At 41.3% G+C, this 14758-nt stretch overlaps 1 protein-coding gene across 2 annotated transcripts; it reads left to right on the forward strand.

Moving 5' to 3' along the window:
* Window positions 1–7316: 7316 nt before the first annotated feature.
* Window positions 7317–14624, forward strand: phf6 (PHD finger protein 6). Of its 2 annotated transcripts, none has more exons than XM_020502062.2 (11): window positions 7317–7476; window positions 9170–9368; window positions 10875–10979; window positions 11187–11320; window positions 11410–11456; window positions 11608–11774; window positions 11848–11988; window positions 12222–12326; window positions 12674–12807; window positions 13059–13197; window positions 13308–14624. In XM_020502062.2, the coding sequence occupies exons 2-10, from the start codon at window positions 9237–9239 to the stop codon at window positions 13195–13197; spliced, it is 1104 nt and encodes a 367-aa protein (XP_020357651.1). In that variant the 5' UTR covers window positions 7317–7476; window positions 9170–9236; the 3' UTR covers window positions 13308–14624. The 2 variants fall into 2 exon arrangements, with proteins under 2 accessions (XP_020357651.1, XP_031645653.1); XM_031789793.1 differs by lacking the exon at window positions 7317–7476 and adding an exon at window positions 8918–8938.
* Window positions 14625–14758: the final 134 nt, after the last annotated feature.

Consider the following 14758-nt stretch of genomic DNA (forward strand, 5'->3'; position numbering starts at 1 on the left):
CTGTTATAATCTCCACCCGGCACAGCCAGAAGAGGACTGGCCACCCCACATAGCCTGGTTCCTCTCTAGGTTTCTTCCTAGGTATTGGCCTTTCTAGGGAGTTTTTCCTAGCCACCGTGCTTCTACACCTGCATTGCTTGCTGTTTGGTGTTTTAGGCTAGGTTTCTGTACAGCACTTTGAGATATCAGCTGATGTACGAAGGGCTATATAAATAAATTTGATTTGATTTAGTTTGTACATCTCAATTGTCAGTAGAAACCACATTTGTTTAAACAAGTCAGCCATATCAGATATGTTTTTTAAAAGGCAGCAAATGAGGCTGAATGAACTTTTTTCTTTGCCAGACAAGGCTCCGCTGATAGCCAGGTACAGCAGTGGTAAAGTGTTGGTACTGCTGTTGGGACTCTACTGTTGGGACAGCTTTATGTAGGCCTTAACAGTTTGTGGGCACCGATTGTCACCGTTATAGTGCAATTAATGTATTATTTAGTGTTGTGTTGTGTAGTGGCTTTGCTGGCATGCATTATTTTTTATTTGCCCCAGCAAGATTTACGTGCTAAAAATCGCCACTGAACATAAGTTATGTAAATTACTCAAATATGGCTTTTTGTGAGCCATATAAATAGCTTCATTATGGGCAATGAAACAGTGTTTTTATTCAAATCAATTATAGCAGTAGCAAGTTTACCTCAGGTCCTCCTTCTCATCTTCGTGCTCTCCCTCTCAAACTGAACAGGTAGGTATAGTCCTCACACACAGATATTGCCTTTTTTTGTCCAGGGCTCAATATTTCTGATAGCCTATCCATTGCAGTGTGTAATGCAGTGTAGCAGTGTTTAATATACACCATCTCAGCAGTGCAAAATATAAGGGAAGGAAGTACATTTTCTTAAAAATATAACTTTGCTCTGTGGTTTTCAGAGCATGCTCTTGGTATAGCGGCAGCGTAGCCTAGTGGTTAGAGCGTTGGACTAGTAACCGGAAGGTTGCAAGTTCAAACCCCCGAGCTGACAAGGTACAAATCTGTTGTTCTGCCACTGAACAGGCAGTTAACCCACTGTTCCTAGGCTGTCATTGAAAATAAGAATTTGTTCTTAACTGACTTGCCTAGTTAATTAAAGGTTAAAAAAAATATATAGCCTGGACCTGTAGTATAGGCTATGGATCATTTGATTGAGACCACACTAAGCATACTTGATATTGGATGCCCAGCAGAGAATCATGGATGAGGGGCAGCATTGGGCACACATCGAGATTTAATAAGTAACTAATTCTCAAACACTGAGCAATATGACATTCAGGGCTCTATTTTCAGTTGGCGATAAGGCTGCACTTGTGTCAAACGGTTTGTTTGCAATTTCAACCTGTAAAGTCAGCGCTCTGCTATTTTCAAACTGTTGCGCAAGGATGGGCAATTTACCTGTCTCAGCTCGCTTGCGCCCAGATAGGAAGGTTGGAAATATACTGAACAAAAATATAAAGGCAGTATGCAACAATTTTAACGATTGACTGAGTTACAGTTCATATAAGGAAATTAATCAATTGAAATAGATGAATTAGGCCCTAATCTATGGATTTCACATGATTGGGCAGGGGCGCTGTCATGGGTGAGCTTGGGAGGGCACAGGCTCACCCACTGGGGAGCCAGGCCCAGCCAATCAGAATTAGTTTATCCCCACGAAAGGCCTTTATTACAGACAGAAATACTCCTCAATTTCATCAGCTGTCCAGATGGCTAGTCTCAGACAATCCCGCAGGTGAAGAAGATGGATGTGGAGGTCCTGGGCTGGCGTGATTACACGTGGCCTGCGGTTGTGAGGCCGGTTGGACGTACTGCTTATGGTAGAGAAATGAGCATTCAATTCTCTGGCAACAGATCTGCTGGACGTTCTTGCAGTGTTGTGGCATTGTGTTGTGTGACAAAACTTCACATTTTAGAGTGGCCTTTTAAAGACCTAGCACAAGGTGCACCTGTGTGATGATCATGCTGTTTAATCAGCTTCTTGATATGCCATACCTGTCAGGTGGATAGATTATCTTGGCAAATGAGAAAGCTTTTTGTGCACATGGAACATTTCTGGGATCTTTCATTTCAGCTCATGAAACATGGGACCAACACTTTACATGTTGCGTTTATATTTTTGTTCAGTATAATATAGCCTCTAGTAATGACAATTATTTATGTAACAGTGCCAGTAGCCTATGTGTTGTTTGCAAGAGGGACTCCCAACAAGAAGCTCCTCATTATGTAATCGTAATTTACAAGGTTTAGGCTGCACTTCTCAAAACACTAACACAATAAATGTAATTCTACATTTCAAAGGGGGGTAAAAACTTGTGAGATTTGAATGCCACAATCTGTTCGACACACTACACAAAAAACGATTTGGCCACAGTCAAACAGTTGCTTTGATTATCATAATGTGGGGTAGGAGATTAGCGAGTAATATACTTGCGTTTATTTTTGTTGTTCAGTATATTTGAGGTGCGTCCTTAACATTTTCCAAAGTGCTAATTTCAGGCAGCGCTGGTAGGGATATTTAAAACCAACCAAAAGCTGGTTTTAGCGGTAACATGGTTGGTTATGGCATACATTTTGACAGCGGAAACGCAGCCTATCCAGCCATGACGCACACTAGCATATGCACATGGAACAATAATATAACATTTTATAAAAATAATATAATATAAAAAATTAAGGACACACCATAAAGAAATTATGGTGCCTGTAAATGGATTTAGACATAGCCTATTTAAAACAAGTTGTTGTTTTGTTTAGAATTTGATTCAAATTATTCACTCTTTTTGTAGGCCTTATCAATAATGAACGCTATCCGTGGCGGCAGGGTAGCCTAGTGGTTAGAGCGTTGGACTAGTAACCGGAAGGTTGCGAGTTCAAACCCCCGAGCTGACAAAGTACAAATCTGTCGTTCTACCCCTGAACAGGCAGTTAACCCACTGTTCCCAGGCCGTCATTGAAAACAAGAATGTCTTCTTAACTGACTTGCCTGGTTAAATAAAAAGGTTTAAAAAAAATCTTGCTTATTGACAAGGTTTGGCATGTTCATGCTCAGCTATAATGCATTTTACAATAGGTCTAGCCCCTATATCAGTATGAATGCTATGTATATATTTCCACATTGAAGCCATGCAATTACTTAGAACAATGCTGAATGCAAACAAGTTCAAGTTAACAAACAGTACCAGTCAAACGTTTGGACCCATTCCAGGATTTTTCTTTATTTGAACTATTTTCTACATTGTAGAATAATAGTGAACACATCAAAACTATGAAATAACACATATGGAATCATGTATTAACCAAAAAAGTGTTAAACTAATCAAACTATATTTTATATTTGAGTTTGGGTATGGCGCCCCCGGGTTTGGGCCGTGGGGGAGATCTTCGTGGGCTATACTCAGCCTTGTCACAGGGTAGTAAATTGGTGGTTTGAAGATATCACTCTAGTGGTGTAGGGGCTGTGTGTTGGCAAAGTGGGTGGGGTTATATCCTTCCTGGTTGGCCCTGTCCGGGGGTATTGTTAGACGGGGCCACAATGTCTCCTGACCTCTCCTGTCTCAGCCTCCAGTATTTATGCTGCAATAGTTTATGTGTCGGGGGCTAGGGTCAGTCTGAGTATTTCTCTTGTCTTATCTGTTGTCCTGTGTAAATTTAAGTATGCTCCCTCTAATTCTCTCTCTCTCCCTCTCCTCCTGGAGGACCTGAGCCCTGGGACCATGCCTCAGGACTACCTGGCCTGATGACTCCTTGCTGTCACCAGTCCAACTAGTCATGCTGCTGCTCGAGTTTCAACTGTTCTGTCTGTGGCTATGGAACCCTGACCTGTTCACCAGTCGTGCTACCTTGTCCCGGAACTGCTGTTTTCAACTCTCTCTCTCTCTACCGCACCTGCTGTCACTAACTCTGAATGCTCTGCTATGAAAAGCCAAATGACATTTACTCTTGAGTTGCTGACCTGTTGCACCTTCTACAACCACTGTGATTATTATTATTAATTGACCCTGCTGGTCATCCATAAACGCTTGAACATCTTGGCCATGCACTGCTATAATCTCCACCCGGCACAGCCAGAAGACGACTGACACACTTTGTGAGTCACTTTGTCACTTTGTGACAACAGCTGATGTAAAAAGGGCTTTATAAATCAATTTGATTGATGAATTTGATACTTCAAAGTAGCCACCCTTTGCCTTGATGACAGCTTTGCACACTCTTGGCATTCTCTCAACCAGCTTCATGAGGTGCTTCGCTTCCAGTAAAATAGAACAGAGAGAAAAGAGGACAAAACAAGACAGAGTCTTTCTCTAAAAGTTTTATGCTAACCTCATGCTAACCTGGAATGCATTAAAATTAACAGGTGTGCCTGTTAGAGTGTTGGACTAGTAACCGGAAGGTTGCAAGTTCAAATCCCTGAGCTGACAAGGTACAAATCTGTCGTTCTGCCCCTGAACAGGCAGTTAACTCACTGTTCCTAGGCAGTCATTGAAAATAAGAATTTGTTCTTAACTGACTTGCCTGGTTAAATAAAGGTTAAATAAAAAATAAGGATAGGACACTTAAAACATTTAAAAATGTAATCTAACAGCCTGTAGCTCTGGATCTGAAGCAAGGATATGCATATTCTTGATACCATTTGAAAGGAAAAACTTTGAAGTTTGTGGAAATGTAAAATGAATGTAGGATAATATAACACATTAGATCTGGTAAAAGATAATACAAATAAAAAAACATGCACTTTAAAAAAAATGTATCATATTTGAAATGCAAGAGAAAGGCCATAATGTATTATTCCAGGCCAGGCACAATTTAGATTTTGGCCACTAGATGGCAGCAGTGTATGTGCAACGTTTTAGACTGATTCAATTAACCATTTGTATCAAGACTGCCCAAATGTGCCTAATTGGTTTATTAATATATTTTCAAGTTCATAACTGTGCACTCTCCTTAAACAATAGCATGGCATTTTTTCACTGTAATAGCTACTGTAAATTGGACAGTGCAGTTAGATTAACAATAATTGAAGCTTTCTGCCCATATCATGTCCTGGGAAATGTTCTTGTTACTTACAACCTCATGCTAATCACATTAGCCTACGTTAGCTCAACCGTCCTGCAGAGGGGACACCGATCCTGTAGAGGTTTTAAATTAATGATGGACTGTAGTTTATCTTTGCTTATTTGAGCTGTTCTTGCCATAATATGGACTTGGTCTTTTACCAGATAGGGCTATCTTCTGTATACCACTCCTACCAATCTACAACTGATTGGCTCAAACACATTAAGAAGGAAAGAAATTACACAAATTAACTTTTAAGACATGAAGGTCAATGCGGAAAATTTAAAGACTTTGAAAGTTTCTTCAAGTGCAATCGCAAAAACCATCAAGCGCTATGATGAAACTGGCTCTCATGAGGACCGCCACAGGAAAAGAAGACCCAGAGTTACCTCTGCTGCAGAGGATCAGTTCATTAGAGTTACCAGTCTCAGAAATTGCAGCCCAAATAAATAATTCACAGAGTTCAAGTAACAGACACATCTCAACATCCTCTGTTCACGCAGAGGAGATTGCGTGAACAGGCCTTCATGGTCAAATTGCTGCAAAGAAACCACTACTAAAGTACACCAATAAGAAGAGGAGACATGCTTGGGCAAAGAAACATGAGCAATGGATATCCGACCAGTGGAAATCTGTCCTTTGGTCTGATGAGTCCAAATGTGAGATTTTTGGTGCCAACAGCCATGTCTTTGTGAGACGCAAAGTAGGTGAACAGATGATCTCCGAATGTGTGGTTCCCACCTTGAAGCATGGAGGAGGAGATGTGACGGTGTTGGGGTGCTTTGCTGGTGACACCGTCTGTGATTTATTTAGAATACAAGTTACACTTAACCAGCATGGCTACCACAGCATTCTGCAGTGATACGCCATCCCATCTGGTTTGCGCTAAGTGGGACTATCATTTGTTTTTCAACAGGACAATGATCCAAAAACCCCAGGCTGTGTAAGGGCTATTTGACCAAGAAGTAGAGTGATGGAGTGCTGCATCAGATGACCTGGCCAATCACCCGACTTCAACCCAATTGAGATGGTTTGGGATGAGTTGGACCGCAGAGTGAAGGAAATGTAGCCAACAAGTGCTCAGCATATGTGGGAACTCCTTCAAGACTGTTGGAAAAGCATTACAGGTGAAGCTGGTTGAGAGAATGCCAAGAATGAGCAAAGCTGTCATCAAGGCAAATGGTGGCTACTTTGAAGAATCTCAAATATAAAATATGTTTAGATTTTTCCCCAACACTTTTTGGGTTGCTACTTTATTCCATATGTGTTATTTCATAGTTTTGATGTCTTATCGATTATTCTACAATGTAGAAAATAGTACAAATAAAGAAAAACCCTTGAATGAGTGGGTGTGTCCAAACTTTTGACTGGTACTGTGTTTAGCAAAGATGGGATGGGATCTACATTTTGATATTTCGTTTCTGTAAGGTCTTTAACAAACTATAACAGACCAACATTGAAGTTGATTCCAAAGCAATACATAAAATACCATGAATACACAACTTGAAGTAGGGATTGTCAACTAGATTCAGCCTGGGATGATTGTTTTGGTGTGGATGGTCGGGGGGCTGGAACATAATTACGATCACATTTCTCTATTAAGCGTGGGAATACTTGGGAACAGATTTCTCAAATTTAAATCACTTGGAACTGATTTCCTGGTGTTTTTAGTCTATTATGTCAAATAAAAAATACAATTATTTTAAAAAAAATGCAAAGAGAACTTGGGGGGGCCAAATAAAAACACAACATTTGGCCAGCGCACGCCAGTTGGAGAATCCTGATTTGAAGGAACAACATTTATAGTCATGGAGCACGTTCTGATTAACCAGTGAGGGGCCATACCTCTATACACCCACAACTGGTTTATTCATCAAAACCCGGCCCTTTCGCGCCACCGCCAGCACTGCGCAGATCATTTTTAATTGTGAAAATAGCTCAAATATTTCGAAGACACCGCTGAACCTATAATTGTATGGCCAGCTCTTAGATTACCACAAGCCAGGTTCGTTAATTGATTGCAAATTACATGACCTTCCCCTGGACTAAAAAAATAAATAATAAACCCTCCCCCTGTACAGATGTTCCCCCTGACTGAAATTGAAAATGCATGACCCTCCCCCATTTTTCTCCGTGTAACAATGGTGTACATTTCGACCACTCCCTTATTTGTTCAATGGCATCAGTACTTGGTACATAATTTTCAGGGGGAAAATGTGCGTGCATAGCGTGGGGGCGTGTTTAAGTTTTTTTTGTTGCAGTGCGCAACGTCACTCGAATGCTACGCAGTCCTGAAACCTAACACAAGCGATCACTGATTAAAAAAAGGGGGAAACTACACACACACTTTCACCCCTTCTATCCAGCACAGCAACGTGACAAAATCCCACAGAGACTGGTAAGATCTAAATATATTTCGGCACTGTACTAAAGGAATGATCGGTCTTTTTTTTTTAATCAGGTAACTATTGTTAGGTTTTAGGTCGATGGGAATTGCTGACGGACAAGCTCGCTGAAGTCCGTGTTCACTGCTGAATGTGAATACATCACGTATGGCGCTCTGCGTAGAAAGCACTCAAAACCTACCCGCGCCTCTACACCCCGAACAGAAATACACTAGAATAAAGTATGTTTAAAAGGTTAGTTATGATCACAAATGAAAGGACTATCTTTATTTTACTGGTTCGGGCCTTTCTGTCCTACGACGAGGGCCTACAGTGTTCGTCTTTCGATGAGCAGTGTACCCAAATAGTAGTGTTCTTATACAGTTTGGAAGAGGCACACACACCCCTTTTTATTTCAAAACTTACACTGAAATAAATAGTATTTTGACAAGATTGTGTTCGCGATGTTCCCCCCCAAAAACACAGACCAACCCGATCATTAATCTAAACTGTTCGTAGCACTACCTGTCACTGTGTTTCGTGTGTAATTCTTGAAGATTTCATTGATAGTTTAGTAGCTATATATCCTTCGTTGTTTACTTGGCTGGTGAGCATGCACGTTGTGCTGCGTTGTTGCCGCCCGTCGCTGTGAGATCCTCTTCCTGAGCTATCATGGCAGCTGTGTTTAAAACCAAGGCGTTGCGGTGCATGCCATTGTGATTAAAAACACTCAGTTTCGTTATTAGGAGAACATGAGGTTATAGAGATTGAATGTTACTGTGAAATACAACTTTTACCTTTAATTTTTATGGTGTATTTCATATTTTTGTGATCAGGGCCTCTAACTTTTCAGTGTTTGTATGTAATGTCTCCATTTCCTATTAAAATATTATATCTTAACCTAATGAATTCTATGAGTTATTGTAATTTATTTTTAATAGATTATTGTTGATTTGACAATATTGTAGGTTTTATCCTCTACACTTCTAGATCATAAAATGTATTCTACCGTCTTTCAACAATTTACTTGACTTTTCTGTTCTTCCAACACATGCATGTACACACAGATACACCACACCTACACCAACAATGGAATTGGCAGTAGCCGAGGGGCTTAACATCCCCAAAACAGGAGAAATGTTCCACAGGCCCACCCCTACTTTATTAGTCTCCAAGTCTCAATCAAATTCACCTTTTGTTTCACTGATGATTACACAACATGTTACCAATGTATCCATGAAACACAGTAGGCCACCTCCAGCAACGGTATGGTTTCATATGTAGGTCTAGATTTTAGAAACTTGGGGGGCCTTAACAGTTTTTTAAAATAACTTCAGATATCATTTTCTGGCAGGGAGCCTAGTGGTTGGAGCATTGGGCCAGTAACCGAAAGGTTGCTGAATTGAATCTCCTAGCTGACAAGGTGAAAATATGTTGTTCTGCCCATGGACAAGGCAGTTAACCCACTGTTCCCCAGTAGGTCATCACTGCAAATAAACATGTGTTCTTAACTGTCTTGCCTAGTAAAATAAAGGTTACATTTGAATAAAATACATTTTTTTTATTTTATTATTCGCTGACAGCAATAAACCTGTACCTTACCTGTCTAGTGTAATCTATAGTATCTAGTGAGGTTTACTAACAAGGTCAACTTGATGCTGCTATCAAGTGATTACCTCTCATTCTTTCTGTCCCTCTCACGAACAGAAGAGCTCACTGACTGTTACAGAGACGATACAGGAGACGACGAGAGAGTTTGTGAGAGAGACCGACCATGTCGGCACAGAGGAAGGGAGCGGCAGCCAAGCTGCGAAAATGTGCCTTCTGCAGGACGAACCGGGACAAGGAGTGTGGACAGCTGCTAGTGTCAGACAACCAGAAGGTGGCAGCCCACCATAAGTGCATGGTGAGAAGACCCCCCAGTCGGTGGTATAGCGCTGACTACTGTATGCATTGGCCATCCATAAGGGTTTCTCAATGCCAACCAATTTAACTATCATATAAAACCATATTTAAGTGTCACTCCACAATATGACAGGATTGATATCCATGTTCCAGGTTAAAAAACAGATCATTGTGAACCACTGAGTTTTGAGACACTAGGTGTAGCCGATGTGAAATGGCTAGCTTGTTATCAGTGACGTCACTCGCTCTGAGACCTTTCAGTAGTTGTTTCGCTTGCTCTGCAAGGGACCCGGCTTTGTGGAGTGACTGGTTACGATGCTTCGTGGGTGTCAGTTGTCATTGTGTTCAGAGTGTCCCTGGTTTGAGCCCAGGATGGGGCAAGGAGAGGGATGTAAGCAATACCTTTACAAAAGCAATCATATAAGGCCGGGATGATACCAGTATCACGATACTCATTATTATCGTGGCAAGGAAACTAAACTCGAAGCGGATTGAACTTCTTTCGGAAAACCACCCTAATGTTGGAAACAAACATTGTTGTCATCCAGAGTTACACCTGTTTATTTTCCAAGCTACAGCACACAATATTTGACATACAGTGGGTTTTTATCAGGGTGAAACAGTATGGTCTGATTCGTGTTTTCATTTTTGCCATGGAAAAGACATTGCAATACTGGTATCATCCCGGCCCTACAATCATATATGTTTCTGTATTGTAGCTTATTATTCCGATTAGCAGGGAGTGTCGTTGTGTCAGTTGTGAAACCTTATTCTTCTTAGGGCTTTGACAGTCATGGAATTTTGGTTGATGGAAATTGGCCAGGCCGCGGCCCCCCCAAAAAAGACTCACATTCTCTCCTCTCCTGACTGCATGTGCTGCCATAGAAATAGAATGAATAGAACAGGCGTCCCCATTCAAGTCAATGATGGCATAATGGGTGGACTGGCAGCCATTGCGAGGAGCAAAACAGGAAGTACCAATCAGTAAGTGCTGTGATTACAAAAATGAGCCACGTCAGTTAACATAATTTGAATGAACATATTACATTACCATGGAATTTATATATAAATACCAGACAGCCATTGTGAGCGTACCCATGAGTTTACCAGTCAAATTGCCAGGGTTAGCGATTCCAAGCCTGTTCTATTAATGATATTTCTATGTGTGCTGCTGCTGCAGGGAGGGTGGTGTTGCCTAGGCAACCAAAGACTCATTGCAACTACAACTTGCTTGTTTCAGCAAGGAGCAAAAAGTTTCATCACATTATGAGTCCATGTCACCACTGAAACGGACTCGACTGCATGAATACCCAGCCATCCCGTCTTCAGTCAGCTGTTAAACTATTTAAATACGGTTATGACTTATTTTCTTTTAAGTCTTCATCCATAACTGTCAGTTACATGGTAGTAGTGCCAGCCCTAGTTCTGCTCTCTGAGAAGTAGAACATAGTTACTGCGTGTGTTGTCCAAGTATTCTGTTGAATGATTTTGTCATTGCCCTGTGCAGCTTTTCTCCTCAGCCCTGGTTACATCTCACTCAGACTGCAACGAGAACATCGGGGGGTTTTCTGTCCAGGACGTGAGAAAGGAGATCAAGAGGGGGAATAAACTTGTGAGTCTCCATGGCAAGATATTCCCGCATGTCCTCACATTTGGAATGTGTTCTAGATGGCACCCTAATCCCTATTAGTGCACTACGGCAAGTCTGGTCAACTAGTGCACGATATAGGGAATGGTGTGCCTTTTAGGACTCATACCACGGTGCGTTGCCAGGTTCAGCTAGTGAGATGGGAGATCTGGTTCTTCTCCTCCCCTTCAGATGTGTTGGTCCTGCCATCGGCCTGGTGCCACTGTTGGCTGTGATGTGAAGACATGCCGGCGGACGTATCACTACTACTGCGCAGTATGGGACAAGGCCCAGGTCAAAGAGAATCCCTCACAAGGGAGCTACCTGTAAGTGCCCTGTGTACATAACCTTATTAAAACATTTAGCTTGACATTTCTGTTAAAAATGATCCTAATATTTCTGTCTTTGGATGTAGTGTGTATTGTCGCAAACACCGGGATGCCTCCCAGGATGCCAGTGAAGGTATCTAACTTCTCTTCTATGTGATGCTCAGCACACAAGGGATGGCTTTTCTTTTGACACTTTTTAAAGTAGAACACAGGGATTAACTCTCTATACTGTTGTTGAGGGTGAATTGCCGGTGTATTGATGTATTCAATTTGATATTTTTCAGATGAACAGGAACAAGGAGGTGTTGCCAATGACTCAGACTCTTCCCCTCCACGGAGTAGGGGGCGTGGGAGATTAGAGAAAGAGCGAATCAAAGTTGGATCCCGTGGCCAATCAGAGGACACACGCTCGACCTCCTCTCAAGGTGTAGATGATGAGAGCTCCTCGCATGTAAGACCACATACACACACACACAAAACATTTGCCCTGAACATGTATCCTGAGGTGTGTGTCTGTCTTTCAGAGGGACAGGTCCCCTCTGAGGGGCTCTGGGGATGGTGGCCAGCGCTGTGGCTTCTGCCACTCCGGAGAGGAGGAGAACGAGATGCGGGGCGTGTTACATGCAGATAATGCAAAAAAGGTTGCTGCACATTACAAGTGCATGGTAAGAATGATCTCATCACTTGCCAGTCTGTACTAAGCAGTAACAATCATTGTTCATCAGAAGAAGAAAAATAATTTTCTGCTGAAGATGGTCTATATACTATTGTTTGTCCAAGCATTACTTTCTGGAAGATGTATGGATTGGAAAAGCACAATCCATTTTAAAGGTATTTTCTGTTATACTCTGATTTGCCCTGTTTGTCATCTGACCTGGTCGTCACTCCTACCTGGCAGCTGTTCTCATCGGGAACCGTCCAACTCACTACCTCCTCACGGGCTGAATTTGGAAACTTTGACATCAAAACGGTCATTCAGGAAATCAAGAGGGGGAAGAGAATGGTGAGAACCTTGCAGATAGCACTGTAGTATGGTAATTGTGAAGACGCAAGGGTTGCTCAGTGGGACAAGTAGCTTACTAGCAACTAATAAAATTTTATTTGCAGAGAATTTTAATGCATTTCTACTGAATATGGGGGAAGATCCTTGAAAGTCACCAATGCTATATCAGAGACCTGCTGTTGTATTACCAATCAGATTGATGTACCCATAGAGATCCTATTAAATATTATAGTATTATAGTTCTATGGATGTACCTTCCTTAGTTGAATGCACTGACTGTAAGTTGCTCTAGATAAGAGCGTCTGCTAAATTACAAAATGTAAATGTATATTGATGGTCTCTTCCAGAAATGTACCCTGTGTACCCAGTTGGGAGCCACTATTGGCTGTGAGATCAAAGCCTGTGTGAAGACCTATCATTATCACTGCGGCCTGCAGGACAAGGCCAAGTACATAGAGAACATGGCTCGTGGCATCTACAAGTGAGAGCCCCCTCTGCTTTCTCATTTTCAGGTGTCAAGTCCTCACCTATGGATAGTTTTCTTCTGGTTCATAAAATAAACACTTTGCTGTTGGGGATTAATTACATTGCAACTACTTAAATAAAGTATAATTTATTTGCTCCTGGCAGACCTCAATAATAATCCTTAAATTAATATTCCTGTCCTGTCTGTAATTTTATGTAACCTTCGTAAAGATATAAGTTGACATTACACCATTGTCTCTTCTCCAGGCTGTACTGTAAGAATCACAGTGGGAATGAGGAGCGGGATGAGGAGGATGAGGAGAGGGAGAGTCGCAACAGAGAGAGGGCGGCCATTGATCACGGAGGAACACTGCCTCTGCCTCCGCCACAAATCAATGGCAACTAGGTATGGCACTGTCACACCTGCCTGGATCAAATGGTGATGAATAAGTACCAATAGGCCAGCAGCTGTCAAGTATTTGGTATACGGCTGATGTCAATGTACTCCCTTCACAGGTGATGGTTAAGGATTGCAGGATAAGAAGAGGGGATATCCAAGATGGAGCAAAGATATTTTTCTATTGAGTTCTTCTCCTGAAGTAGGGGGCCACTGCCAGCCCCCTCATTCACCATTTCAGTTTCTTCAAACATCAGACACACACACCCCTGCCAGATGTGAACATGTCAGCACCTGGCTTCTTCACAAACCTCTTTGGTATTGTTAAGTTTCATGGATGAGAAATGGCACGGAGGGACTGGACTACTAAGAGCAAAACACTGCTGCTGGGTGAAAGACGAAGCATGAGAGTTGTGGTCTCCCTGTAATACATGTTGTATTGCTCTTAAAGAAGACATGACTCAACAAAGTTATCAACATTCATTGTATCTTGCTTCCCATGTGCCCCACAGCATTCTAGTCCTATACAAACAATATTATTCTTCCTCTAGCTCTTCTTCAAGGAGGCTGCCTTGTAATATTGTAGATTTCCCCCCAGTCTCTTCCTAATCATGGAATTTGATTTACTTTGTTGTAGCTGTAATCTTCTCTCAAGAAATTCCTTTTTTACTTCTCTAAAAAAAAGTGTATTGTTTGATAACTGTATCATAATCATGAATACTATTGAATATTTGTGGCTTTCTTTTATAGTCAATCAGGATTAAAGTTAATCTGCTAGCATGCAGCACTTTAGATTGTTTATTCATGTTCTGTATTGCTCCAACATGCCCATGCGGACTTCTTTATAAGGAAAGAATATTGACGTAAGTTTTTGTGCTATTCTCATTTTCTCAGCATCCACAATTGTATTCGTGAAGGGTTACAATTACAGGCTACAATATACATTTTGTATTACACTTATACTGCTGAAATGTTTTTGTCCAACATAAGAAAGCAAGAAAAAAAAGAAAAAAATGTTGTCCAGAAGGTGGCAGTATTCCTTTTTCCTTTTATGATTTGAATATTGTACCAGACATGTTATTTCGAAAGCTTCCAAATATGATTTTTTTTTTTTTTTACTTTTAAACTGCCAGATCAATATAAGATGCCTCACAAATAGTGGTTGTTGATGGACGCTTGGATGGAGTTTTGATATGGTCAGTTAATAGGATGAAGAATGTCACAGATACCTGGATGTTGACCAGAGCAAGAAGGCCCTTCAGCACTACCCCGGTCAACAACGTCTTCTGGGTTCAACCGGATAGATGTCTAAATGGTAGTCTGTGTTTAGTTCAACCTTGATCCCTATCCAGGCTATATATCGTTTGAAGTAAGTTTATTGTTGGCAATAAAAACGGAATATAGTCCGCTGCACAGAAAAGCAGGTTGAAAATGTATATATTTTTTTGAACATTTCAATTTAAAACGGTACTGTTGATTTAGAACGGGCATGTTGATCAATTGGGTAGCTAGAATGCTACATTACAGGTGCATGGTTTGAAGAAACTGCTTGGTAATTGACGTTGACATT

This window comes from Oncorhynchus kisutch, linkage group LG15 (genome assembly GCF_002021735.2).
Source record: "Oncorhynchus kisutch isolate 150728-3 linkage group LG15, Okis_V2, whole genome shotgun sequence".
Classification (NCBI taxonomy): domain Eukaryota; kingdom Metazoa; phylum Chordata; class Actinopteri; order Salmoniformes; family Salmonidae; genus Oncorhynchus; species Oncorhynchus kisutch.

What these genes read in the sequence shown, in the direction of transcription:
- phf6 (XM_020502062.2), top strand. Translation starts at nt 9,237, where the DNA reads ATGTCGGCACAGAGGAAGGGAGCGGCAGCCAAGCTGCGAAAATGTGCC. An exon ending in CAGCCCACCATAAGTGCATG is followed by an intron (nt 9,369 to 10,874) that starts GTGAGAAGACCC and finishes TGCCCTGTGCAG; the next exon opens with CTTTTCTCCTCAGCCCTGGT. An exon ending in CCCTCACAAGGGAGCTACCT is followed by an intron (nt 11,321 to 11,409) that starts GTAAGTGCCCTG and finishes CTTTGGATGTAG; the next exon opens with TGTGTATTGTCGCAAACACC.